The following is a 25,863-nucleotide window of genomic DNA, read 5'->3' as shown; positions in this document are numbered from 1 at the left end:
GATTGACAAAGGGAATTGCATACGGGGTTGATTGAATCCTCGACATCGTGGTTCATCCGATGAGATCATCGTGGAGCATGTGGGAGCCAACATGGGTATCCAAATCCCGCTGTTGGTTATTGACCGGAGAGTCGTCTCGGTCATGTCTACATGTCTCCCGAACCCGTAGGGTCTACACACTTAAGGTTCGGTGACGCTAGGGTTGTGATGATATGTATATGCAGTAACTTGAATGTTGTTCGGAGTCCCTGATGAGATCCCGGACGTCACGAGGAGTTCCGGAATGGTCCGGAGGTAAAGAATTATATATAGGAAGTGCTGTTTCGGCCATCGGGACAAGTTTCGGGGTTACCGGTATTGTACCGGGACCACCGGAAGGGTCCCGGGGGTCCATCGGGTGGGGCCACCTATCCCGGAGGGCCCCATGGGCTGAAGTGGGAAGGGACCCAGCCCTTAGTGGGCTGGGGTGCCACCCCTAAGGGGCCCATGCGCCTAGGGTTAGGGGAAACCCTAAAGGGGGGGCGCCCCCTTGCCTTGGGGGGGAAGCCGCCCACCCTTGGCCGCCGCCCCCCCTAGGAGATCCATCTCCTAGGGCCGGCGACCCCCCCTTGGCACCCCTATATATAGTGGGGGAGAGGAGGGACTTGAGGCTACACTTTTTGGTGCTTCCCTCTCTCCCTGTTACATCTCTCTCTTGCGTAGTATAGGCGAAGCCCTGCTACTGTGACGCCCTGCATCCACCACCACGCCGTCGTGTTGCTGGATCATCATCAACCTCTCCTTCCCCCTTGCTGGATCAAGAAGGAGGAGACGTCTCCCGTCCCGTACTTGTGTTGAACGCGGAGGTGCCGTCCGTTCGGCACTCGGTCATCGGTGATTTGGATCACGTCGTGTTCGACTACATCATCCCTGTTCGTTGAACGCTTCCGCAAGCGATCTACAAAGGTATGTAGATGCATCTCATGACTCATTGCTAGATGAACTCCTAGATGGATCTTGGTGAAACGAGTAGGAAAATTTTTGTTTTCTGCAACGTTCCCCAACAGTGGCATCATGAGCTAGGTCTATGCGTAGTTCTTCTTGCGCGAGTAGAACACAATTTGTTGTGGGCGTGGATTTGTCAACTTTCTTGCCGCTACTAGTCTTTTCTTGCTTCAGCGGTATTGTGGGATGAAGCGGCCCGGACCAACCTTACACGTACGCTTACGTGAGACCAGTTCCACCGACTAACATGCACTAGTTGCATAAGGTGGCTGGCGGGTGTCTGTCTCTCCTACTTTAGTTGGAGCGGATTCGATGAACAGGGTCCTTATGAAGGGTAAATAGAAGTTGACAAATCACGTTGTGGCTTTCACGTAGGTAAGAAAACGTTCTTGCTAGAACCCTAATTCAGCCATGTAAAACTTGCAACAACAATTAGAGGACGTCTAACTTGTTTTTGCAGCAAGTGGTTTGTGATATGATATGGCCAAAGTTGTGATGAATGATGAATGATCTATATGTGATGTATGAGATGTTCATGCTATTGTAATAGGAATCACGACTTGCATGTCGATGAGTATGACAACCGGCAGGAGCCATAGGAGTTGTCTTTATTCTTTTATATGACCTGCGTGTCATTGAGAAACGCCATGTAAATTACTTTACTTCATTGCTAAACGCGTTAGCCATAGTAGTAGAAGTAATAGTTGGCGAGCAACTTCATGGAGACACGATGATGGAGATCATGATGGAGATCATGGTGTCAAGCCGGTGACAAGATGATCATGGAGCCCCAAGATGGAGATCAAAGGAGCTATGTGATATTGGCCATATCATGTCACGTTTATTATTTGATTGCATGTGATGTTTATCATGTTTTGCATCTTGTTTACTTAGAACGACGGTAGTAAATAAGATGATCCCTCATATTAATTTCAAGAAGTGTTCCCCCTAACTGTGCACCGTTGCGACAGTTCGCTGTTTCAAAACACCATGTGATGATCGGGTGTTTTATTCAGACGTTCACATACAACGGGTGTAAGACAGATTTACACATGCAAACACTTAGGTTGACTTGACGAGCCTAGCATGTACAGACATGGCCTCGGAACACAGAAGACCGAAAGGTCGAGCATGAGTCGTATAGAAGATACGATCAACATGAAGATGTTCACCGACGTTGACTAGTCCGTCTCACGTGATGATCGGACACGGCCTAGTTAACTCGGATCATGTAATACTTAGATGACTAGAGGGATGTCTAATCTAAGTGGGAGTTCATTATATAATTTGATTAGATGAACTTTATTATCATGAACATTAGTCTAAAATATTTTACAATATGTCTTGTAGATCAAATGGCCCACGTAGTCCTCAACTTCAACGCGTTCCTAGAGAAAACCAAGCTGAAAGACGATGGCAGCAACTATACGGACTGGGTCCGGAACCTGAGGATCATCCTCATAGCTGCCAAGAAAGATTACGTCCTACAAGCACCGCTAGGTGAAGCTCCCGTCCCACAGAACCAAGACGTTATGAACGCTTGGCAGACACGTGTTGACGACTACTCCCTCGTTCAGTGCGGCATGCTTTACAGTTTAGAACCGGGGCTCCAAAAGCGTTTTGAGAGACATGGAGCATATGAGATGTTCGAAGAGCTGAAAATGGTTTTCCAAGCTCATGCCCGGGTCGAGAGATATGAGGTCTCCGACAAATTCTTCAGCTGTAAGATGGAGGAAAACAGTTCTGTCAGTGAGCACATACTCACTATGTCTGGGTTACATAACCGCTTGACTCAGCTGGGAGTTAATCTCCCGGATGATGCGGTCATTGACAGAATCCTCCAGTCGCTTCCACCAAGCTACAAGAGCTTTGTGATGAACTTCAACATGCAGGGGATGCAAAAGACCATTCCTGAGTTGTTTTCAATGCTGAAATCAGCGGAGGTAGAAGTCAGAAAGGAACATCAAGTGTTGATGGTCAATAAAACCACTAAGTTCAAGAAAGGCAAGGGTAAAAAGAACTTCAAGAAGGACGGCAAGGAAGTTGCCGCGCCCGGCAAGCAAGCTGCCGGGAAGAAGCCAAAGAATGGACCCAAGCCCGAGACTGAGTGCTTTTATTGCAAGGGAAGCGGTCACTGGAAGCGGAACTGCCCCAAATACTTAGCAGACAAGAAGGCCGGCAAAACAAAAGGTATATGTGATATACATGTAATTGATGTGTACCTTACCAGTATCCGTAGTAGCTCCTGGGTATTTGATACCGGTGCAGTTGCTCACATTTGTAACTCAAAGCAGGAGCTGCGGAATAAGCGGAGACTGGCAAAGGACGAGGTGACGATGCGCGTCGGGAATGGTTCCAAGGTCGATGTGATCGCCGTCGGCACGCTACCTCTACATTTACCTACGGGATTAGTTTTAAACCTCAATAATTGTTATTTAGTACCAGCTTTGAGCATGAACATTGTATCGGGATCTCGTTTAATTCGAGATGGCTACTCATTTAAATCCGAGAATAATGGTTGTTCTATTTATATGAGAGATATGTTTTATGGTCATGCTCCTATGGTGAATGGTTTATTCTTTATGAATCTCGAACGTAATGCTACACATGTTCATAATGTGAGTACCAAAAGATGTAAGGTTGATAATGATAGTCCCACATACTTGTGGCACTGCCGCCTTGGTCACATAGGTGTCAAACGCATGAAGAAGCTCCATGCAGATGGACTTTTAGAGTCTCTTGATTATGAATCATTTGACACGTGCGAACCATGCCTTATGGGTAAAATGACCAAGACTCCGTTCTCAGGAACAATGGAGCGAGCAACCAACTTATTGGAAATCATACATACTGATGTGTGCGGTCCAATGAGTGTTGAGGCTCGCGGTGGCTATCGTTATGTTCTCACCCTCACTGACGATTTGAGTAGATATGGATATGTTTACTTAATGAAACACAAGTCTGAAACCTTTGAAAAGTTCAAGGAATTTCAGAGTGAGGTTGAGAATCAACGTGACAGGAAAATCAAGTTTCTACGATCAGATCGTGGAGGAGAATACTTGAGTCACGAATTTGGCACACACTTAAGAAAATGTGGAATAGTTTCGCAACTCACGCCGCCTGGAACACCTCAGCGTAACGGTGTGTCCGAACGTCGTAATCGCACTCTATTAGATATGGTGCGATCTATGATGTCTCTTACCGATTTACCGCTATCCTTTTGGGGCTATGCTTTAGAGACTGCCGCATTCACTTTAAATAGGGCTCCGTCAAAATCCGTTGAGACGACACCGTATGAATTATGGTTTGGAAAGAAACCTAAGCTGTCGTTTCTAAAAGTTTGGGGATGCGATGCTTATGTCAAGAAACTTCAACCTGAAAAGCTCGAACCCAAGTCGGAAAAATGCGTCTTCATAGGATACCCAAAAGAAACTATTGGGTATACCTTCTACCTCAGATCCGAAGGCAAGATCTTTGTTGCCAAGAATGGGTCCTTTCTAGAGAAGGAGTTTCTCTCGAAAGAAGTAAGTGGGAGGAAAGTAGAACTTGATGAAGTATTACCTCTTGAACCGGAAAATGGCGCAACTCAAGAAAATGTTCCTGAGGTGCCAGCACCGACTAGAGAGGAAGTTAATGATAATGATCAAGATACTTTTGATCAAGCTCCTACTGAAATTCGAAGGTCCACAAGGACACGTTCCGCACCAGAGTGGTACGGCAACCCTGTCTTGGAAATCATGTTGTTAGACAACGGTGAACCTTCGAACTATGAAGAAGCGATGGCGGGCCCGGATTCCGACAAATGGCTAGAAGCCATGAAATCCGAGATAGGATCCATGTATGAAAACGAAGTATGGACTTTGACTGACTTGCCCGTTGAACGGCGAGCCATAGAAAATAAATGGATCTTTAAGAAGAAGACAGACGCGGATGGTAATGTGACCATCTATAAAGCTCGGCTTGTCGCTAAGGGTTATCGACAAGTTCAAGGGGTTGACTACGATGAGACTTTCTCACCGGTAGCGAAGCTAAAGTCCGTCCGAATCATGTTAGCAATTGCCGCATTCTACGATTATGAAATATGGCAAATGGACGTCAAAACGGCATTCCTTAATGGTTTCCTTAAGGAAGAATTGTATATGATGCAGCCGGAAGGTTTTGTCGATCCTAAGAATGCTGACAAGGTGTGCAAGCTCCAACGCTCGATTTATGGGCTGGTGCAAGCATCTCGGAGTTGGAACATTCGCTTTGATGAGATGATCAAAGCGTTTGGGTTTACGCAGACTTATGGAGAAGCCTGCGTTTACAAGAAAGTGAGTGGGAGCTCTGTAGCATTTCTCATATTATATGTAGATGACATACTTTTGATGGGAAATGATATAGAACTCTTGGACAGCATCAAGGCCTACTTGAATAAGAGTTTTTCAATGAAGGACCTTGGAGAAGCTGCTTATATATTAGGCATCAAGATCTATAGAGATAGATCGAGACGCCTCATAGGTCTTTCACAAAGCACATACCTTGATAAGATATTGAAGAAGTTCAATATGGATCAATCTAAGAAGGGGTTCTTACCTGTGTTACAAGGTATGAAATTGAGCTCGGCTCAAAGTCCGACCACGGCAGAAGAAATAGAAGAGATGAGTGTCATCCCCTATGCCTCAGCCATAGGTTCTATTATGTATGCCATGCTGTGTACCAGACCTGATGTAAACCTTGCCGTAAGTTTGGTAGGAAGATACCAAAGTAATCCCGGCAAGGAACACTGGACAGCGGTCAAGAATATCCTGAAGTACCTGAAAAGGACTAAGGAGATGTTTCTCGTTTATGGAGGTGACGAAGAGCTCGTCGTAAAGGGTTACGTCGACGCTAGCTTCGACACAGATCTGGATGACTCAAAGTCACAAACCGGATACGTGTATATTTTGAATGGTGGGGCAGTAAGCTGGTGCAGTTGCAAGCAGAGCGTCGTGGCGGGATCTACGTGTGAAGCGGAGTACATGGCAGCCTCGGAGGCAGCACATGAAGCAATTTGGGTGAAGGAGTTCATCACCGACCTCGGAGTCATACCCAATGCGTCGGGGCCGATCAAACTCTTCTGTGACAACACTGGAGCTATTGCACTTGCCAAGGAGCCCAGGTTTCACAAGAAGACAAGGCACATCAAGCGTCGCTTCAACTCCATTCGTGAAAATGTTCAGGATGGAGACATAGATATTTGTAAAGTACATACGGACCTGAATGTAGCAGATCCGTTGACTAAACCTCTCCCTAGGGCAAAACATGATCAACACCAGAATTCCATGGGTGTTCGATTCATCACAATGTAACTAGATTATTGACTCTAGTGCAAGTGGGAGACTGTTGGAAATATGCCCTAGAGGCAATAATAAAAGCATTATTATTATATTTCCTTGTTCATGATAATTGTCTTTATTCATGCTATAATTGTGTTATCCGGAAATCGTAATACATGTGTGAATAACAGACACCAACATGTCCCTAGTAAGCCTCTAGTTGACTAGCTCGTTAATCAACAGATAGTCATGGTTTCCTGGCTATGGACATAAGATGTCATTGATAACGAGATCACATCATTAGGAGAATGATGTGATGGACAAGACCCAATCCTAAACATAGCATAAAGATCGTGTAGTTTGTTTGCTAGAGTTTTGCAATGTCAAGTATCTTTTCCTTAGACCATGAGATTGTGTAACTCCCGGATACCGTAGGAGTGCTTTGGGTGTACCAAACGTCACAACGTAACTGGGTGACTATAAAGGTAGACTACGGGTATCTCCGAAAGTGTCTGTTGGGTTGACACGGATCAAGACTGGGATTTGTCACTCCGTATGACGGAGAGGTATCACTGGGCCCACTCGGTAATGCATCATCATAATGAGCTCAAAGTGACCAAGTGTCTGGTCACGGGATCATGCATTACGGTACGAGTAAAGTGACTTGCCGGTAACGAGATTGAACGAGGTATTGGGATACCGACGATCGAATCTCGGGCAAGTAATATATCGATTGACAAAGGGAATTGCATACGGGGTTGATTGAATCCTCAACATCGTGGTTCATCCGATGAGATCATCGTGGAGCATGTGGGAGCCAACATGGGTATCCAGATCCCGCTGTTGGTTATTGACCGGAGAGTCGTCTCGGTCATGTCTACATGTCTCCCGAACCCGTAGGGTCTACACACTTAAGGTTCGGTGACGCTAGGGTTGTGAAGATATGTATATGCAGTAACCCGAATGTTGTTCGGAGTCCCGGATGAGATCCCGGACGTCACGAGGAGTTCCGGAATGGTCCGGAGGTAAAGAATTATATATAGGAAGTGCTGTTTCGGTCATCGGGACAAGTTTCGGGGTTACCGGTATTGTACCAGGACCACCGGAAGGGTTCCGGGGGTCCACCGGGTGGGGCCACCTATCCCGGAGGGCCCCATGGGCTGAAGTGGGAAGGGACCCAGCCCTTAGTGGGCTGGGGCGCCACCCCTAAGGGGCCCATGCGCCTAGGGTTAGGGGAAACCCTAAAGGGGGGGGGGCGCCCCTTGCCTTGGGGGACAAGCCCCCCACCCTTGGCCGCCCCCCCCTAGGAGATCCATCTCCTAGGGCCGCCCCCCCCCCTTGGCACCCCTATATATAGTGGGGGAGAGGAGGGACTTGAGGCTACGCTTTTTGGTGCTTCCCTCTCTCCCTGTTACATCTCTCTCTTGCGTAGTATAGGCGAAGCCCTGCTACTGTGACGCCCTGCATCCACCACCACGCCGTCGTGCTGCTGGATCATCATCAACCTCTCCTTCCCCCTTGCTGGATCAAGAAGGAGGAGACGTCTCCCGTCCCGTACGTGTGTTGAACGCGGAGGTGCCGTCCGTTCGGCACTCGGTCATCGGTGATTTGGATCACGTCGTGTTCGACTACATCATCCCCGTTCGTTGAACGCTTCCGCACGCGATCTACAAAGGTATGTAGATGCATCTCATGACTCGTTGCTAGATGAACTCCTAGATGGATCTTGGTGAAACGAGTAGGAAAATTTTTGTTTTCTGCAACGTTCCCCAACAGGATACCACCGCCCCATCCATGCCGAGAAGCAGCATGGGTTCCGCCCCGGGCGACGCACTGCTGGATAGATACCCCGTGGATGATATCGCGGAGAACACTAACTGCGAGCTACACTTCAAAATTAAGAACATATCCTTGAAGGTGGCGGACGGTGTTGCTTATACAAATTCCCCCGATGCAACCTTTCATTGCAACCCGATTCCAGCAGGCTATGCTCGTGTCGTGGTTGATGAGGTGGTGGACCAATATTCGGGGCTAGAGCTTGACATTCCTGGAGGTGACGAGGAGCACACACTCGGAGATGCCAAACATCGTATCATCCTATGGAGAAAGGATTGCATCATCTTTCAAAGGCCACCGACACTGCGTCACCCGACTCCTCGTCGAAGTCCGCCACCGAGTCAGCAGACTCCCGCTCCTCCAAGTCCACCAATGCGTGAGGCCACTCCTCCTCCTCCAAGTCCGGCAAAGTGTCAGGCCACTCATCCTCCAAGTCCGACACAGCGTCAGACGTCCACTCCTCCTCCAAGTCCGGCACAACCTCAGGCCACTCCTCCTCCAAGTCCGGCACAGCTTCAGGCCACTCCTCCTCGTCCAACTCAGCCCCGTCAGCCGTCTCCGCCGCCTCAGCAATCGCAGAAGAGACACCCCGCAGCTATGGTGCGTAGCGGTATGAGTCGAGGTGATAGTACAGTAAGTACAGGCGAAGGCAAGCGATATAAATATGGTCCAAACCTCAGTACTCCTCTTCCTGTGAGGGCTTACGACAGGACCGAGGAGCAAACCAATGCCATAGTGCGGGCAGAAGTCGACGCCCATTTTGGACCGAAACCGCCACCGCCGCCAAGGGAGAAAGTGCATGTGGAAGTAGTTAACCACTTCATTCGTATGGCTCAACCACCAGCTCCTAAGCCTGTTGACTCAGACTATGAGCGCCACATCAGGAAGTTACATCGACAACATCTACAGAAGGAGGCGAGCTCGAGCTCGAGCAAACAACAAGCAGCTGTCAAAAAATGCGGGAAAACCGTTGCCCAGCTGGGAAAACAGGTGGCGCAATCGATCCCCCCGCTTGTTGTGCCGCCAACAACACGTGACAGTACGCGCGCCCAATATTATTGTGGCCAAACAGTTTACGTTCCCGAGGTGGGCGATGTGGTAATAACCCAGGAGCATATAATGCAGGCTGAAGAACTCAAGATCACTGTTGGACAACTCCTCGAGATCGAGGACATGCCTCCAATTACAGAGGAGGAAATAAAACGGAAATTTGTCCGGGGCCAACCTTTGGTCGAGCCAGAAGATGTCAAGAAGCTCCCAACGAAAATGTATGAATTGCATCAATGCACATGGACATTACCAAGAGATCCTATCGAGAGTCCCTCATGATGTATGTCAAGAAGGATGATTACTACCATGAGAAAGTTGTGGCCGTTGAGTATTCTGAACTGTTTCAGTTATACAATCAAGACGCACTCGACAAATCTATCATCAGTTGTTATTGTTTGTAAGTGATTTCTTTCTGTAATTTAAGTCTCAAGCTAGCTGTAGTGATCCTTTTAATCAATCATTACGTGTAATTATCCTCACTATATTCTTTTCTGTGGTATTATGCTGGATGAAGATGTATGAAATGAGAAAAGGTCGACGCTATGGCATTGGGTTCATTGACCCAAACACCGTTAATGAATACACATGGAAATTAGATGCATATTATGAAAAAGAGGTGGAGGCCAGCATGCTAGAGTTCTTGAAGCGCCTCAAATACAATGAAGATATACTACTTCCTTACAACTTCGAGTGAGTCACACTTTCTTGTACTACAAATTCTCTGTTTTGCCTACTAGCTAGCTACATGTTTTTGCCCGCTTAATTAAGACATGCAAACGTGTGTGCATGCAGATTTCACTGGATCTTGTATATCATTAAAGTTGACGCCGGAACAGTTAAAATACTGGACTCGCTACTCAAAGCAAATAGTGACTATAACATCTTGTTTGGGATAGTCAACAGGTAATTTCAATCATTATTAACTATATATCTCGGCCTATTTAGTTCGTCATTTCATGATATGAACTATTTAATAACCCCTTTATTCATTTTCTTTGTCGGCGGGCAGGGCTTGGGCAAGGTTCATCAGCGTCACGGAAGGCGAATGGAAACCAAAGCTGAAATGGTTTCGAGCCAAGGTAAGTAATTAAGTAGTACTAGCTAGCTAGCTAGCTGCCATCTCTTTAATTATCATGCTTGATTAATTATTATCTGATCAAATTAAATTCCATTCTCGTAATAAAGGCCCTGAAGCAGGCGTCGGTGACTGATCTGTGTGCATATTGCGTTTGCGAGAACATTCGCATGATGGCGTCCGAAAGGAGCAGATCTCAAAGACAGGAATGTGTACGTTTGTCAGAACAATATTCACAATGTTTACACCATTATCGATATCTAGTCACACAACTAATACACATGCATATTGATCTCCTTCTTAACAGTTCAAAGAGGTGCGGGACAAGCTCCTACCAACGGAGCGCGTAGAAGCACTTCAAGAGGAAATAGCGGGATTTTTGCTCGACCAGGTCATAAATCCAAAAGAGAATACTATTACCCGCTACCGCCCCCATCGAAAAAGACATGAACCACTTCCAATTGTCATCGTGCTCCAAAGGCACCAATCAGGCTAATGCCACTGGCTCCGAAAGCAACATGCATATGTAGGAGAAATTGTATATAGCTATACATGTGTGTATATGTGAATTAATATGGTGGTTTGTGAGACATGATTGATGATATATATATGATTGGTTCTACTAAAAATTCTATTTTTATATATATATATATATATATGCATAACATGTACAATGTGTAGTACCGTAAAATACCAGCAAACGAAAAAAAATTAAAATGGAAAACACAAAATTAAATGAAAAAGAAATCATAAAACCAAAAAACCCCCCAACATTTTAGTAATGGTTGGTGTTACCAACCGGTACTAAAGGGCTCCCGGCCCCCGGAGCTGGCTCGTGCCACGTGGTTGCCCTTTAGCACCGGTTCGTGCTGAACCGGTACTAAAGGGGGGGGCTTTAGTAGATAACCGGCACTAAAGGGCCTTACGAACCGGTGCTATTGCTCGGTTCTGCACTAGTGATGTAGCCTGAGCTACAGAAAACCACACTCCTCTCCTCTCTAGCTAGCCTTTCTCTGTTTCAATGCTCGTTTCTCTCTAGTAGGAGTATAAATTACTTTTTTATGGGAAACAACAGCTGTAGCAAGGAAGAGGCCGGCGTGAAGGAGGAGAATGATGACGACAGCAGCGACTACAGCGCCTTCGGCAAGCTCTTTGGCGTGTAGACGCGGCGACGGACGGCACGGCGGCACAGTAGTAGTAGTAGTTACTTTTTTTTTAAATTATGTTTTCAATATGTAAAAAACAATGAAACACCTAAACTTTGCCGAATTATGTGTTGTGTTTGGCGGAATTTTGGCCGAATATGGGTTTTTAAAAAGGCGTGTGGGGTGATCTAGGGGCAGCGGCTAGAAAATCTATTGTCTCTATGTTGAATTTATCGCTGGTTTGTCTTTAGACGACGCTATTTCAAGTCTCTAAGGGTCGAACGGCTGAAGTTACTTTAATCCAGAGCCCTGTGTTCAGCATTATTGCTTGCTGCGCCCATGGAGCAGAGGAGCAGGTTGCAGTTGGCATAGTGGTACACTGATACTCCCTCTGTTTTTATTTAATTCGCATATTAGCTTTGGTCAAAGTCAAGCTTTACAAACTTTGACCAAGTTTATATACAAAAATATTAAGATATACAATAACAAATCAACAACATTAGATTTATTATTAAATGTACTTCCACATCGTATAGATTTATTATGATAAATCTCTATATTATTTTCTATAAATTTGGTCAAACTTTACGAAGTTTAACTTCAGTCAACTTTAATATACAGAGTAAATAAAAATAGAGGGAGTACTACTCGTAGTTATTGTTTGGGCCGGCTCGGTCCACACCCTCTTTCTCTCTCAATCATTCATCGCTCCGCCCCACTCTGCTCACTCCCTGGCCATTACTCGCCTCGCGTCTCTCCCTGCTGCCTCCACTAATCGCTCGCTGGCCGCTGCCCAGATCTTCTGCCAACGCCGCGCCCCTCCTTCTCAGATCCAATCCAATCGCAGCGTCCCTCCTGCTCAGATCTCCTCCAAGCGCCGCCGCCCTGCTTCCCCTTACCCTTCCCCTTTCTACCGTGCTTCGTCCCTGCCAGCTGCTGCTCCATGGCGACACGACGGTGATGGCAATGGTAGCAGAGCTGCAGCCGCCACGGAGGCGGCATGGTTGAGACTTAGAGCCGGCGACGCCGGCGAAGACATTTCAGTGACACATAGGCTCTTCTCTTGTGGGCTTGCGTGCTTCTATCCATCTGGCAGGTAGCTTCTGCTTGCCGATTTTTCTTTCTTTTGCGGCTTATAACTCGTTCCCCATGTTTATCTGTTCAGCATTTCAACCTGCTGCCGGTTTCTATTTTATTAACCAGTAATTAATCCTTTTTAGTAACAGCCAGTAATTAATCCTTAGCTGCACCGAATGGCGGGGATTCATAACAACGTGGTGTTGATTTATCTTTGTTCTTGCAGCAAAACGCAGCGAAAATGGCCATGGTCCTGGATGCCTTCGCATCCTATGTGCAGAGCATGCTCACAGAGATGGTGACTGAAGAGGTGCACATGCTTCTAGGAGTCACAGACGAGATCGACAAGATGGATGTCAAGCTCAGGGACCTCAAGAACTTCCTTGCCGATGCTGATAGGAGAAACATCACCGACACGAGCGTGCAAGAGTGGGTGGGGCAGCTCAAGCGCGCCATGTATGAGGCTTCCGACATCCTTGACCTCTGCCAGCTCAAGGCCATGGAGCGCGGTCTGTCCACTAAAGATGTGGGGTGCTTCAACCCCTTGCTCTTCTGCATGCGGAATCCCTCCCATGCCCACGATATCGGCACCCGCATCAAGGTGCTCAACAAGAGGCTCGGCATCATCAAGGAGAGAAGCGCTGCTTTTAGCTTCATCCCTCTTGGTTCCTATGAGGATCGTAGCAGCAAGGTGCAAGCCTCTCATTCTGGAAATAAGAGACGCGAGACATCAGGGGTGTTTGACCGGTCAGGTGTAGTCGGAGAGAAGATCGAACAAGACACATGGAAGCTGGTTGAGATCATGCTGACTGAAAAGGAGGGCAACACCAACATCATGCTGGTCGCTGTTGTTGGTGTCGGCGGAATCGGCAAGACCACTCTTGCCCAGAAGGTCTTTAACAATGAAGCCTTGAATGCTGAGTTCGAGAAGATGATATGGTTGAGCATCAATAAGGACTTTGACAAGGTTGAGTTGCTCAGGACAATCATCACGCAAGCTGGGGGAGTACATGGTGGTGAAAAGGCATTGGCTGTGCTTCAGCCAATACTTGCCGCTACCTTGAAAGGGAAGAAGCTATTCCTGGTGCTAGATGATGTTTGGGACCATGGAGCATGGAATGATGTGCTTAAAGCACCCTTGGCTAATGTTTTGGCTCGAGGTAGCCGAGTCCTCGTCACTACTAGAGATGAAAGAGTAGCTCGAGGGATGAAAGCTGTGCTTCCATACCACCATGTCGACAAGTTGCAAGAGGAGGATGCCTGGTTATTGCTCAAGAAACAGGTTTGTAACTAAACTCCATGCATCTTTAATATTACTAGTTGCATACTTAATTTGGGGCAGATATATAATAATTGGGCACACACTTTTATGCACCGTTCTTTGAGATTGCAACATGGACCCATGCAACATGGATACTACATTACTACATATACTTTTGAGATTACAACATGGACCCATACAACAGGGATACTACATATACTTATGCCACAACACATGCAGCCACCGCATGCGTACTGTGTGTACAGAAGGCATATTTTGACCTGACTATCAAATTTAGGTTCATGAAATTTGGACACCATGCTCCCACAAGAATACTAGACCTCATTTTCATATATATTCTCACATGTATCTTTTCCTAATATATAGTTGTACCTGGGAGTAATTAATAGCGTCTCTGTAAACAAATATTTTCCTTTTTTTGGCAAGCAATTTTTTTGAAATATACGTAGTCATCATCTAAAATGCAAGTCCAAACAAAATCGATAATTAGTATCATAGAATTGTCCTTCAATTTATAAGTGGTGAGAAACAGTGGTATCTTTATTTCATTTCCATCATGTTTGGCTGGAGGTATCAATTTATTCACATTAAGTGGTACAATACTATACCACAACATGAAAAGATTGTAATCGGCAGAATGATACTAGAGTGTGCCCAGGCCCACCAATAGGTGTAGCCAACCCGTCCCATGATCTGCCAACATGGATAAAAATAGAAACTGGCATTTCAAATTCTTCTACTTATTTGGATGTATAGATTATAAAAATTCCTATGTAGAATTATAAATTATAGATAATTTAAACATGTAAGAAGCCTATCCCCTTGTGTAGTTGTAGATCAAATATGACTCTGGTTTTCCCCGCAAAAAATATGACTCTGTTTTTCTGAGGATGAGTATGTGTATTGTAGTATGTGAACCATAATTAAGCATGTGATCTATTTAGTTTCTAAGATGACAGATTAAACTAAGCATCTGCTGGTTCAAAAAAAAAAGCATCTGCTTAGTTTCTGAGATGAAGCTTAACATCTTGTCTGGGTGAGCATGTAAGGATTATAGTTGTTGACATGCTATTGGTATCCCAGTTGACGGCAACATCTTGCTCATCACTTGATAGTTCAATTAGGTAGTAAAACTACTTTCACGAGTCACTTTTCTCCACTAGCCTAGTATTGATTAATATTGAGTTGACACAAGCAGTTAACAAGCTACTACTATTTTCTCTCTCAAGGAAAACCACTCGTTATTGACTATCAGTTCAACTGCTTGCAGATAATCTTAAGTGAGACAGATGAGCGTGAAATTGATATGCTCAAGGAGATTGGGTTGCAAATTGTAGCAAAATGTGATGGCTTGCCTCTTGCTGTCAAAGTAATGGGAGGGCTCTTGTGTCAGAAGGACAAAAACCACCGTGAGTGGGAGATGATTCTCGATGATTCTGTATGGTCGAACTCTGGACTACCCGAAGAGCTAAACCATGCAGTATATTTAAGCTATGAAGATTTATCTTCTTCTGCCAAACATTGCTTTTTGCACTATTCTCTTCTCCCTAAAACTGAAGTTTTTGTTAGCAATCAAATCATTGCCATGTGGATTAGTGAAGGATTTCTTCACGGGAGCTTGGATGACTTGGAAGAACTAGGAAGCAAGTACTATAAAGAGCTGATATTGAGGAATCTTATAGAGCCAAATACAAAGTATGTTGATCAATGTGTCTGCAACATGCATGATGTTGTACGCTCATTTGCTCAATTTGTGGCCAGAGATGAGGCACTAGTAGCTCATAGTGGAGAAACTAATATTGCTAGTAAACTTAGTGCACATGGGTTTCTTCGGTTATCTGTAGAAAGCAAAGCATCAGAATCAGAGGGGTTAGACTGGAGTTCTTTGCAACCACAAAAGACACTAAGGGCACTAATATCAGTTGGTTGTATAAATATCAAGCCTGGTGATTCGTTTGTTCATTTTCCATCTCTACGAACTTTACATATAGATTCTGCACATGTTGTAGTATTGCCTGAATCTTTGCATGAACTGAAGCATTTGAGGTACTTGTCCTTAGAGCACACTGATATATCTAGTCTGCCTGATAGCATTGGAAAGATGAAATTATTGCAGTTCATTAGCCTCAGAGGATGCAAACAATTTGTGAATCTTCCGCATAGCATTGTAAAGTTAGGGCGACTAAGGTACCTTAACTTCACTGCAACAAGTATAAAAGGCATACCTAGGGGGTTTTGTGCTCTAACAAACTTGAGGACAGTATTTGGGTTTCCAGCCCAGGTGGATGGTGATTGGTGTAGTTTGGAAGAGTTGGGTCCTCTTTCTCAGCTCAAGCATCTTCAGTTGCATGGATTGGAGAATATACCTTCTTCATCTGCAGCAAAGGCAAAGCTTGGCGACAAGGTGCATCTTACCGAGCTATTCTTATACTGTGCTAGTATATTGGGAGATGTTGGGCTGATTAAGGAGGAAGGTGGTGTCTCTGAGGAAAAGCAACAACAAATCGAGAAGGTGCTTGAGGAGCTCTGCCCTCCGCCCAGGTTAGAATATCTTGACATCAAAGGATATTTCGGCCGATGGCTCCCAAGGTGGATGATGTCTTCATCAGTTGTGCCCCTCAAGAGCTTGAGGATTCTGTTCATTATTGACCTGGCTTGCTGCAGACAGCTTCCTGATGGCTTGTGTCAGCTCCCTTACTTGGAGTTCATTCAGATCGAGCGTGCTCCGGCCATCAAGCGTGTTGGACCTGAATTCATGCAGTCCTTCCATCAAAGTCCTCATTCTTCCAAGATGGTGCCTGCGTTTCCGAGATTGCAAAAGATGAATTTAATAGGAATGGTGGAATGGGAGGAGTGGGAGTGGGAGGAGCAAGTGCAAGCCTTTCCTGTCTTGCAGCATCTTATGCTAAAGCAGTGCAAATTGAAGTGTCTTCCTCCTGGTCTTGCCTCTCAGGCAGGGGCTTTGAATAAATTAATCATATACAATGTCCAGGGTCTCATATCTGTAGAGAACTTCCCATCTCTGGTTGAGCTGAGTCTGGCTGAAAACCTTGACTTGGAGAGGATCACTAATCTTCCCAGACTGCAGAAGCTTACCATCGAAGACTGCCCAAAGCTGAAGGTGTTGGAGGGTCTTGTTGCACTCCAGAGGCTCGTTCTCTCGTATAATGACATGGGAACAATCCCAGAATACATGGGAGGTATAAACCCAGGGCATTTAGAGCTATACTGCAGCCTAGCACTGCTCGTTTCCATAGCCGCGGGACAACCTGGTCCTGAGTGGGACAAGTTCAGCCATGTTGAGCATGTCAAGGCATATGCATGTGAAAGGGATAATCCAAGTAAATGGTATGTCTTGTACACTGCTAACCCCTACAACTTGGAGACAAATGTCAGCCACTCTTTCATGTCCAGAGGTAATTATCATTACTCTTTCATCTTAATTAATTTATCTGTTTGCTCTGTTTATTTGGTTTGATCTCTTATGGTTGTTTCTTCCTTTCATCTATAAGCTAGAGTTTTGAATATATTTGCTACTGTTAGAATAAATCCGAGGCATACGGTCGATCATCCGAGAACTAAGCAATCACACGAGCACGACACCGAGATTTGTTAACGAGGTTCATCGATATGGCTACATCCCCGGGGCTTGACTACGGGCGTTCCTCCCCGTGACACTGTCACAATACCGCACCCGGTCGCACTGGACACCGGCACACGCCGCCGGCTTCCCCTGCGTTCCGGTGCTATTATGTTGGCATAGGTTACATCGTGTGTCTATCCCCGCTATATAAGAGAGGCCTAGGATATAAGTGTCCTACTAGGACACGACTCCACATCCTATGTAAACACAATACAACTCATAGTCCAACTGTAACCTACCTTGTACACAATATTCGACACAACTCTAACAAACTCCACCTTGGCGAATATTCTCCACCACCTTGAATTCGTCCATGCGTCAAACTTCCATGTACATTGGACTTGAGCTTATCCCATGAAACCGCTGCTACTCCAAAGACTCCATGTGACTCCACCTGCAACTTGTAGTCCCTCCTTTTCCTGACCACAGTCAACACTCGAGCAAAATTAAGTTTCTCTTTACTCTAGTCTGTGCTCCCAACTTCCAGAGTATCCGTCAACATCATCACACACCGATCACTGACCTGCGTGAAAGTGAACAACTCACATATTGGGTGTCACACATAAGAGTTACCTGAACTCAACATCACCGCTCCTTTCTTGACCGCCTGTCTGAAACTTGAAGAAATTTCACCGTTGCTTGTAGTCATCCCGAGTCAAATTCGCAGTTGTCTCACCACATGTATGACCACCAGAGCCCTGGCCCGTCTCCATGTCTCGTGCGTACCGCACGCCTCGCCGCTATTACCGCGTCGAGCCTCCGCTATCCCGGTCGAGTCTCAAGGGTCGTAAAACCACAACACTCAACCCCCACTGCAGAGTACCACCGATCATCACCGACCGATGACGAGTTTCACGCTTCCATCAGACCACTGGGCTCCAGTCCGAATTACATGTCCCTCGCTTTTCCCCGCTGAATAGGCTTCGACTCTCTGTCGACTTACGCCGTAGCCCCTCAATCCAGCTCCACCTTCAACATGACTTCATGGTAGATGATCAGTCCACCCATGCGCCTCATCGACTTCAAGCTCCGTGTATACACCACCTTGAATCAACCCCGTGCCATAGTCTTGTCGAAGCCACACAAGCCCTCGGGGCCTGCGCCACGTGTTTCCACGCCCAGAAGTCGGTCACCATCAGCATCACGCTCCTATGTCGCCGTCGCCGATCCCACCACCGTCTTCTGTACCAACCGACTTGCGTCGATCCCGTCAGACTGCCTAGTCCGACCCAGGCTCCCAAATCATTCCATGAATTTCCATCCATCACACGATAGTTCCATCACTGCTGACATGACTTCCTGCAACGCCTTCAAGCATTCCTGTTGTGCCAACAAATCTTTCACCCTTGTCTGCCATAACTCAAGGTTTTCAGTCCCGTCGAACTCCTCCACCTCAAACCTGGTACCCGATGGCGCCACAGTTCTTTGTACAGCTGACCCGGCGAAAAATTATCCAAGCTTCCTTCACGTGATGCCCAAGTACACAAGCAAAACCTGACGTGGTACACCCTCATGTACTAATAGCAAAATCCAATCAAACTTGGTCTTTCACGTGATATGCTCCTGGCTCAGTATCTGACGCTAGCTTTGCTTTGTCAAATCTGCTTTCCAATGTATACGTATCAATGGATTTTTCTCCGTTGATTGATCTGCTGCCTCTCGTGCCTTTGTCTCCCTTGCCGGCTGCCGCCGCTGCTAAATTAACCAGCGTGCAGGTCTCCGCCACTGAGACGAGGAGAACACGGCTCCCCTTGGGACTCGATCCCTTTTGTTTTCAAACAAATCACTGTCTGTTACTGAATTGCTTTGACCGTACTGCACCACGCGCCTGTACGCCAGTACGCGCACGTCGCCAGGCCACTGTTTGTCAAGGGCCGCTCCGCGCAAGACCATGATGGCCCACCATAGCGGTGCTTGGGTTTCCTGCCGTCTGCCACGCCACGTGTTGCAACGCGTCGTCCAAGCCTGCTGCTACGCCGCCGTTGCCCTAAACAGATCGCCGGGACTGCCATACATACGCGTGCATCGCCTTGTGCTTCTTCCAAACACGACGCCGTCGTTCCAAATCTTCAAGAGCAACCTTGATCCACCAACGCGACAACATCTGCTGCCATGTCTCCAATCATACTCATTGCATCTCGCTAGATTCCATCAACAGCTTCCACATGTTCTCCTTTAGATCAACAATTTCACAGCCTCCGAACAACCTAGCTCATGATACCACTTGTTAGAATAAATCTGAGGCATACCGTCGATCATCCGAGGACCAAGCAATCACACGAGCACGACACCGAGATTTGTTAACGAGGTTCATCGATATGGCTACATCCCCAGGGCTTGACTACGGGCGCTTCTCCCCGTGACACCGTCACAATACCGCACCCGGTCGCCCTGGACACCGGCACACGCCGCCGGCTTCCCCTGCGTTCCGGTGCTATTATGTTGGCATAGGTTACATTGTGTGTCTACCCCCGCTATATAAGAGAGGCCTAGGATATAAGTGTCCTACTAGGACACGACTCCACATCCTATGTAAACACAATACAACTCATAGTCCAACTGTAACCTACCTTGTACACAATATTCGACACAACTCTAACAGCTACATCCGCATTCCCTTTGAATATGCCCTTCCAGAGTAGTACACTAGGACATCAAATACATGGTAGAAATGACAACATTGACATGACTACCTTCTTCTCTGAAGAAAATATTTGAATGGCTTTTTATTGCTTTGTGATGGCTATATGTTTACCAATGCTTCTTTCTGATTTGACTGCACTCCCTCATGCCCTAAATCCCTCATGACCTAAATATCAATAAGCTCATGTATGATTTCTGGATCTCACTGTTTTAACACGGTCACATTTGGGCTCTTGCCTTGTAAATTATGGATTTGTAACCACTTCTATTCTTTCTTCTCATGCAGGAACCTTGACTTCTTTTGAGGACGCACAAAGATTTGAGTCTCTCTTCAAAATGACAAGAAAAACCTTTAGCTACATCTGCAGCTTGGTTATGGGGCCATCAATGGAAGATATGTACAGCTACACCTTTGTTGATGAGAGGGTGCTGTCCTTAGAAGATCGGGTAGCCGTTGCTCTTAGAAGGTTGCAGTCCAGTGAGCCAACAGAGAGCATAGCATCCTCTGTTGGTGTGAACGAGTCAATTATCTTGTTGGTAACTGAGAGGTTCGTTGATACTGTGCGGGAGCGGGCAGACCACCACTTGAGATGGCCAGACTCCAGCGAAATGGATAAGATCAAATCCAAGTTTGACAAGATCCACACTATGCATAACTGTTGCGGGGTTATATGTACAACGCACATCCCATTTGGACCAAACTGCAAGCATGAGAAGAATGATAGCACACTGATGCAAGTTGTCGTTGATCCAGAGATGAGGTTTAGAAACATTTGGCTCGGATCAGCAGGTATGAACCAGTCGAGCCTTTTGCAGGACTCTCAAATCTTCAAGGAGTGCGAGAAGGGCGGTTGGCTGAATGGTAGCAAGCTGAAGGTAGCATTAGATGGATTAGAAGTCGGGGAATACATAATTGGTGATGCAGGATATCCTCTTCTCCCGTGGCTACTCACACCATATGAGGACGAAGACCTCTCGGACTCCAAGGCAGAGTTCAATAGGAGACACTCCGCAGCCACAACCTGTGCTCTGAAGGCGCTGGCAAATCTCAAAGACACATGGAAGTGCCTGCAGGGAGAGACATGGTGGCCAACCGATCTGGAAACTAGAATTAAAATAATATGTGTCTGCTGCAGGTTGCATAACATAGCCATAGAAATGGAGGATGATACAGCCATGCTTAGCACCAAGCGGAGGAATCTCTCTAAGGAAGTGCGCCAGTTAGCAAAGGAGGATGCTGTCAGGGCGAGGGATATGCTATCACAATACTTCTTGGCTGGCAGGTCATCTGAATCGGGAGGTGAATTACCATAACTTTCCTACATCTTAATTTGATCCTTTGGTTGCTCTGTTCACTAATTTTTCGTATTTATTTCCTCCTGCTGGATGCAGGGGAGGGTGATGAAACAGCTTCATCAGGCTCAGGAGGTGAAGGCAAGAAACAAGAAACACAGATAAGAACAGCAGATGAAGAGTAACTAGGTACTACTGCTACCCCACTGTGCTTCAAGTCCTGTTATTGAAACTGCTACTGAGAATCCTAGTCCTGTTCCCACAAGTTAAAGTCCTACTACCTTGGTTTGTTCTCTAGTGAGAATCTTTAACTGCTTAACTCCCTTGGTTGCTAGTATATAGTAACTGCTGATTCTCTGTATTGGCAGTTTCTTTAACTGATGGTTCATGTAATGGCATGTGTGCTCTTGTTAACAAAGTTAGCATCCTGCTATGCATGGAAATGAAAATTCCTGATATGTTAAGTCCTGGTGTGCGGTCGTATATATATCTGATATAATCAAAACCTTGGTTTGATCAGGTGAAAGGGGAGCTACATCCCTGCTGGATGTGATTAGAGCTTTTAAATGCACGAATGCAGAGCAGCCCTGGTGAAAGGGAATGCCTACTTTGACGCTGCATCATGAACTGAAGCTCAACATTCTTTCTAAGTTATGCCCATCTACTGTATTTGTCAAAGACAGGTGTTGTCATGTAGTCTGTACTTCGTGGCTGTTGGCAGTAAGCTTTTGTATGTCTGGAAAAACGAATTCAATGGTCAGAGTCCACGCAATTGTTATTAGGAGAAACACATTTGATCTTAGCAGAACTTCAGTAGTAGTAAAACAGAGCCTGTGTGTTTCTTTCTTATTATCTGGCTTGTTGGTTGGAGGTGTGATGGCAATTCCCATGTAGTAGTAATCAACTTGTTTAGAGACAACGAGGGCCATTTCACATGCTTTCCGCTTTCCGCTTTTGTATTTCCAATGGTAAGACGTTGCATCCTCAAATACGGGTGCACAGAAATTGCTTGCTTGCTTCCTCTTGACACACACACCACATCAGAATCAGAACAACAACTCTTATGTGCACAACAGAGAGATTGTCCTTTGATACGGCAACACGGCCTATTTGTATCTCCGTCCGTCAGTTGATGTATTCACTGAAGAGAAGAATTTGCAAACATGAATCATTCATGTCTGGTAATTGAGAAGAGATACTCCTACTAGTACGTACAGATGGGCTGACATCGCCATAACTGCTCAAGGTATGTAGTAATAAAGAAGGTATCTGGAGTGTGTGGTCTGTATAAGTATGACTGTGGACTGTGGTAGACTGGTAGTAGAATGGAAGAACCGATCCCTCCCGGTCTGATTTACGCGCGGAACACAAGTTGCTGATTACCAATTACCAAAATGGAAATCCCAATCTGAATCAGGTGTAGTACTCAAGGACAACTGTAGCAGCGAATTTCATTCATTGTTTTCCCTTTCCATGGGTTCAGTTGCGTTAATTGGCGCTCCAGTTAAGATCCTAATCAGAGATATCACCTTCATCAAACGGAAGAATTCGCAAAACATGGCTGTAATAATTTGCATTGGTCAGTTGACGCAGACTGAAGAATTTGCAAACATCAAGTCCTGTTTGGGCCAGTAATCCTGTTCGAATTGATAAGAAAGATGACGGTAAGGAAATTGCCATGATCTTAACAGAACTAAGGCTGACATCTTAATTCAATCCTTCCTAAGAGCAGCCGTGTAATTCCATTGGCAGTAGCATACAGAGTCAGTCACCCATCTTTTACTGCCTTGTTGGTTTGCTCTGACTTGAGAAATCAAAATCTAGGAGGAAAACCTAGAGGACTTGAAGACTTTTGGTAAGAGATACATTCTTATAGATGGATGACACCGGCACAAGGCATGTAGTAACAGGATGATGTGGTGACTGTCTACATCTGATTGATTTGCTATAAATGTATGTACATTTACTAGACTTCTAAATTTTGTTTTGTTGGAATTCTTTTTTTTTCGGGGGGTTTTGTTGGAATTCTAATACAAATTTTGATATGCCCAATGCAAGACAAAGATGCTTACTGGAGATTAATTCATCATTGTTATCAAAGGACAATGCCAACACATTTCTATTTCAGTAGTGACTAATCCGTGTTCTCGAGAGATCATGCTATTATTCATGATTGACAAAATTGACAGCTACTCTCTCTGCCCCAAAATAAGTGTCTTTACTTTCTTTTATTTTATCCTTTTTGCTACGTTTCCTTTGTTGGTTTTAACGATTTTAATTCATTCTCTTTTCGTTATTTTCCTGTTATTTTTCTTCTCCATTTTTTATTTTCCCATTTTAATTCAGCAACAATACAGAAAACTAATGAACTTTTAAAATTCAAGAGCAATTTCTAATATTTTGAAAAACTAAACATAATTTGAGAGCATTTAAAAATTTCATGAACACCTTTTCATATTAGCGAACAATTTGAAAATTCAGTTTTTTTTCAAATGGACGAATATTTATATTTCTTTAGATATAAATAAATATGTTTTTCTTACTGTGAACATTTTGAATAAATCGTTTTTAGTTTTGTATTTTTTTATTTTATCCTTTTGCTACGTTTCTTTGTTGATTTTAAGGATTTTCTAATGTTTAATTTTTTTATTTTCCTGTTTATTTTTTCTCCTTCATTTTTCATTTCACCCACTTTAATTCAGGAACTATACAGAAAATTAATGAACTTTTAAAATTCAAGAACATGTTCTAATAATTCTGAAAACTAAATCAATTTCCCAGGCATTTTAATAATTCATGATCACTTTTTCATATTTGCGAACAATTTTAAAATTCACAATTTTTTATCAAATTGATGAACAGTTTTAAATTTTGTAAAAAATTATATATAAAAATACTTAAATATGTTTTAAATATTGGCGAACATCTTTAAGAAATCGTGAACACTTTTATAAAATACATGGATTTTTATTGTACAAACATTGTTTTAAATCTATAGAAAACCGGAGTTTAGCCCAAGAGAAGAGTGAACATCAGCTGACGGTTTCCTGGTGTGAAGGACTGCGCCGTTTTATTGGGTATATATTTTTTTGCGTTTTCCCTTTTGTTGTGTTCTATTTGGTTGTAACCGGCTTTCCTTAATTTTCATTTTCTATTGTTCTTTTTCTTTTGGGTCCCGATAACTGCCACACGTGTGGTGTATCGGATAGTTGTGCCACATGCCTCGTGTGGCATGTACAGCAACCAGCCCACACACCTACGTGTGGGCAAAACAACTAATGCCTACACACATCTTTTTTCCCTCCTGAACCCTCTCACACGCGTGCGTGTGGGCGATCGCCCACACGCCCGTATATCAGGCCTCGTATCCTTCTGGTCCCGCACGCGACGCGTGACGCCCACCGCGCGCCCGCAGTTGCCATGTTTCAGACCCTCGTCCATGTTCGTTTATCTGCAGTTGCCATGGTTGCTCAACTGCAGTTGCCATGTATGGTCTGATCTAATATAGTTGCCATGATTTCATAACTTTAGGACTTTCCACATACTAACACTAGGCAGTTGAGAGAGTTGCCATGTGCTCACAAGCATGCTAGGGCAGTTGCCATGTAAAAAGGAAGAGTTGCCATCTGCTTACGTGCACGTTAGGGCAGTTGTCATGTACGTGCACGTTGGGGCAGTTGCCATGTACCATGCAAAAACACATGGCAACTCGGTAAAAGACAGTTGCCATCTGCTTACGTGCACACTAGGCAGTTGTCGTGTACCCTGTAAAAACACATGGCAACTCAGGTAAAAAAAGAGAGTTGCCGCCTGCTTATAAAGCACAATAGAGGCAGTTGCCATGTGCGCTGCAAAAACACATGGAACTAGCAACTTACATGTGGGAGAGGAGACGGGCGTGTGGGCGAGATGGCAAATGCCCACACACCAGCCCTTGTGCGTGACTGAAAACTGATGTGTGGGTGAACTGCTAAACGCCCACACACCGGGCCCTCCGTGTGGTAAAACGGATGTGTGGGCGAACTATGTCACACACCACACACACGCCTTGTCCTACGTGGCACAGAAAATCAGCCAGATTGTGTCAAGATTCGTGCATATAGTACTGGACGGTGATGAATGCGTGTGGTCGAGATGGTCAACGCCCACACGTGTGGGCGTTAACATTTCCGTTCCTTTTTGTTTCTTCTTATATTTTTAGCTTTTGCATTTCAATTCATGAAGATTTTTTAAATTTTGTGAAGTATTAAAATCAAAGAACAGTTTTTCATGCTTGTGAAATAAAATCATAAAAAATTGCAAACAATTTCGAACTCATGAACACATTTTGATGTTTGTAAAAAACATTTGAATTCCCAATTTGATTTGAAACTTCTTTCAAAGTTGTGAACATTTTTTGGACATATTCGAAAAAATATTAGTTTGTGCTACATTAAAAAAAATCTTGAATTCTTTTTTATTATACCAACATTTGGCTAAATCTGGCAAAAATCAGATTGTCTTCCGGAAGCGAGGACCTACCGATTTTTAGACATTTT

General features: G+C 45.0%; 1 protein-coding gene across 1 annotated transcript; it reads left to right on the top strand.

Moving 5' to 3' along the window:
* The first annotated feature begins 12,090 nt into the window (after positions 1 to 12,090).
* LOC123131812 (putative disease resistance protein RGA4) lies at positions 12,091 to 22,174 on the top strand. The gene is made up of 6 exons (XM_044551494.1): positions 12,091 to 12,483; positions 12,691 to 13,746; positions 15,017 to 17,162; positions 20,319 to 21,332; positions 21,425 to 21,514; positions 21,846 to 22,174. The coding sequence occupies exons 2-5, from the start codon at positions 12,706 to 12,708 to the stop codon at positions 21,508 to 21,510; spliced, it is 4,287 nt and encodes a 1,428-aa protein (XP_044407429.1). The 5' UTR covers positions 12,091 to 12,483; positions 12,691 to 12,705; the 3' UTR covers positions 21,511 to 21,514; positions 21,846 to 22,174.
* The last annotated feature ends 3,689 nt before the right edge of the window (positions 22,175 to 25,863 follow it).

Source organism: Triticum aestivum, chromosome 6A (assembly GCF_018294505.1).
Source record: "Triticum aestivum cultivar Chinese Spring chromosome 6A, IWGSC CS RefSeq v2.1, whole genome shotgun sequence".
Taxonomy (NCBI): Eukaryota; Viridiplantae; Streptophyta; class Magnoliopsida; order Poales; family Poaceae; genus Triticum; species Triticum aestivum.
The sequence above is the reverse complement of the archived record's forward strand: the minus strand, read 5'-3'. Positions and strand labels throughout refer to the sequence as shown.

Excerpts from the sequence above, each read along its gene's own strand:
- LOC123131812 (XM_044551494.1), top strand. The coding sequence starts at position 12,706 with ATGGCCATGGTCCTGGATGCCTTCGCATCCTATGTGCAGAGCATGCTC. Across the intron at positions 13,747-15,016 it reads GGTTATTGCTCAAGAAACAG|ATAATCTTAAGTGAGACAGA; the intron begins GTTTGTAACTAA and ends AACTGCTTGCAG. Across the intron at positions 21,333-21,424 it reads CAGGTCATCTGAATCGGGAG|GGGAGGGTGATGAAACAGCT; the intron begins GTGAATTACCAT and ends TGCTGGATGCAG.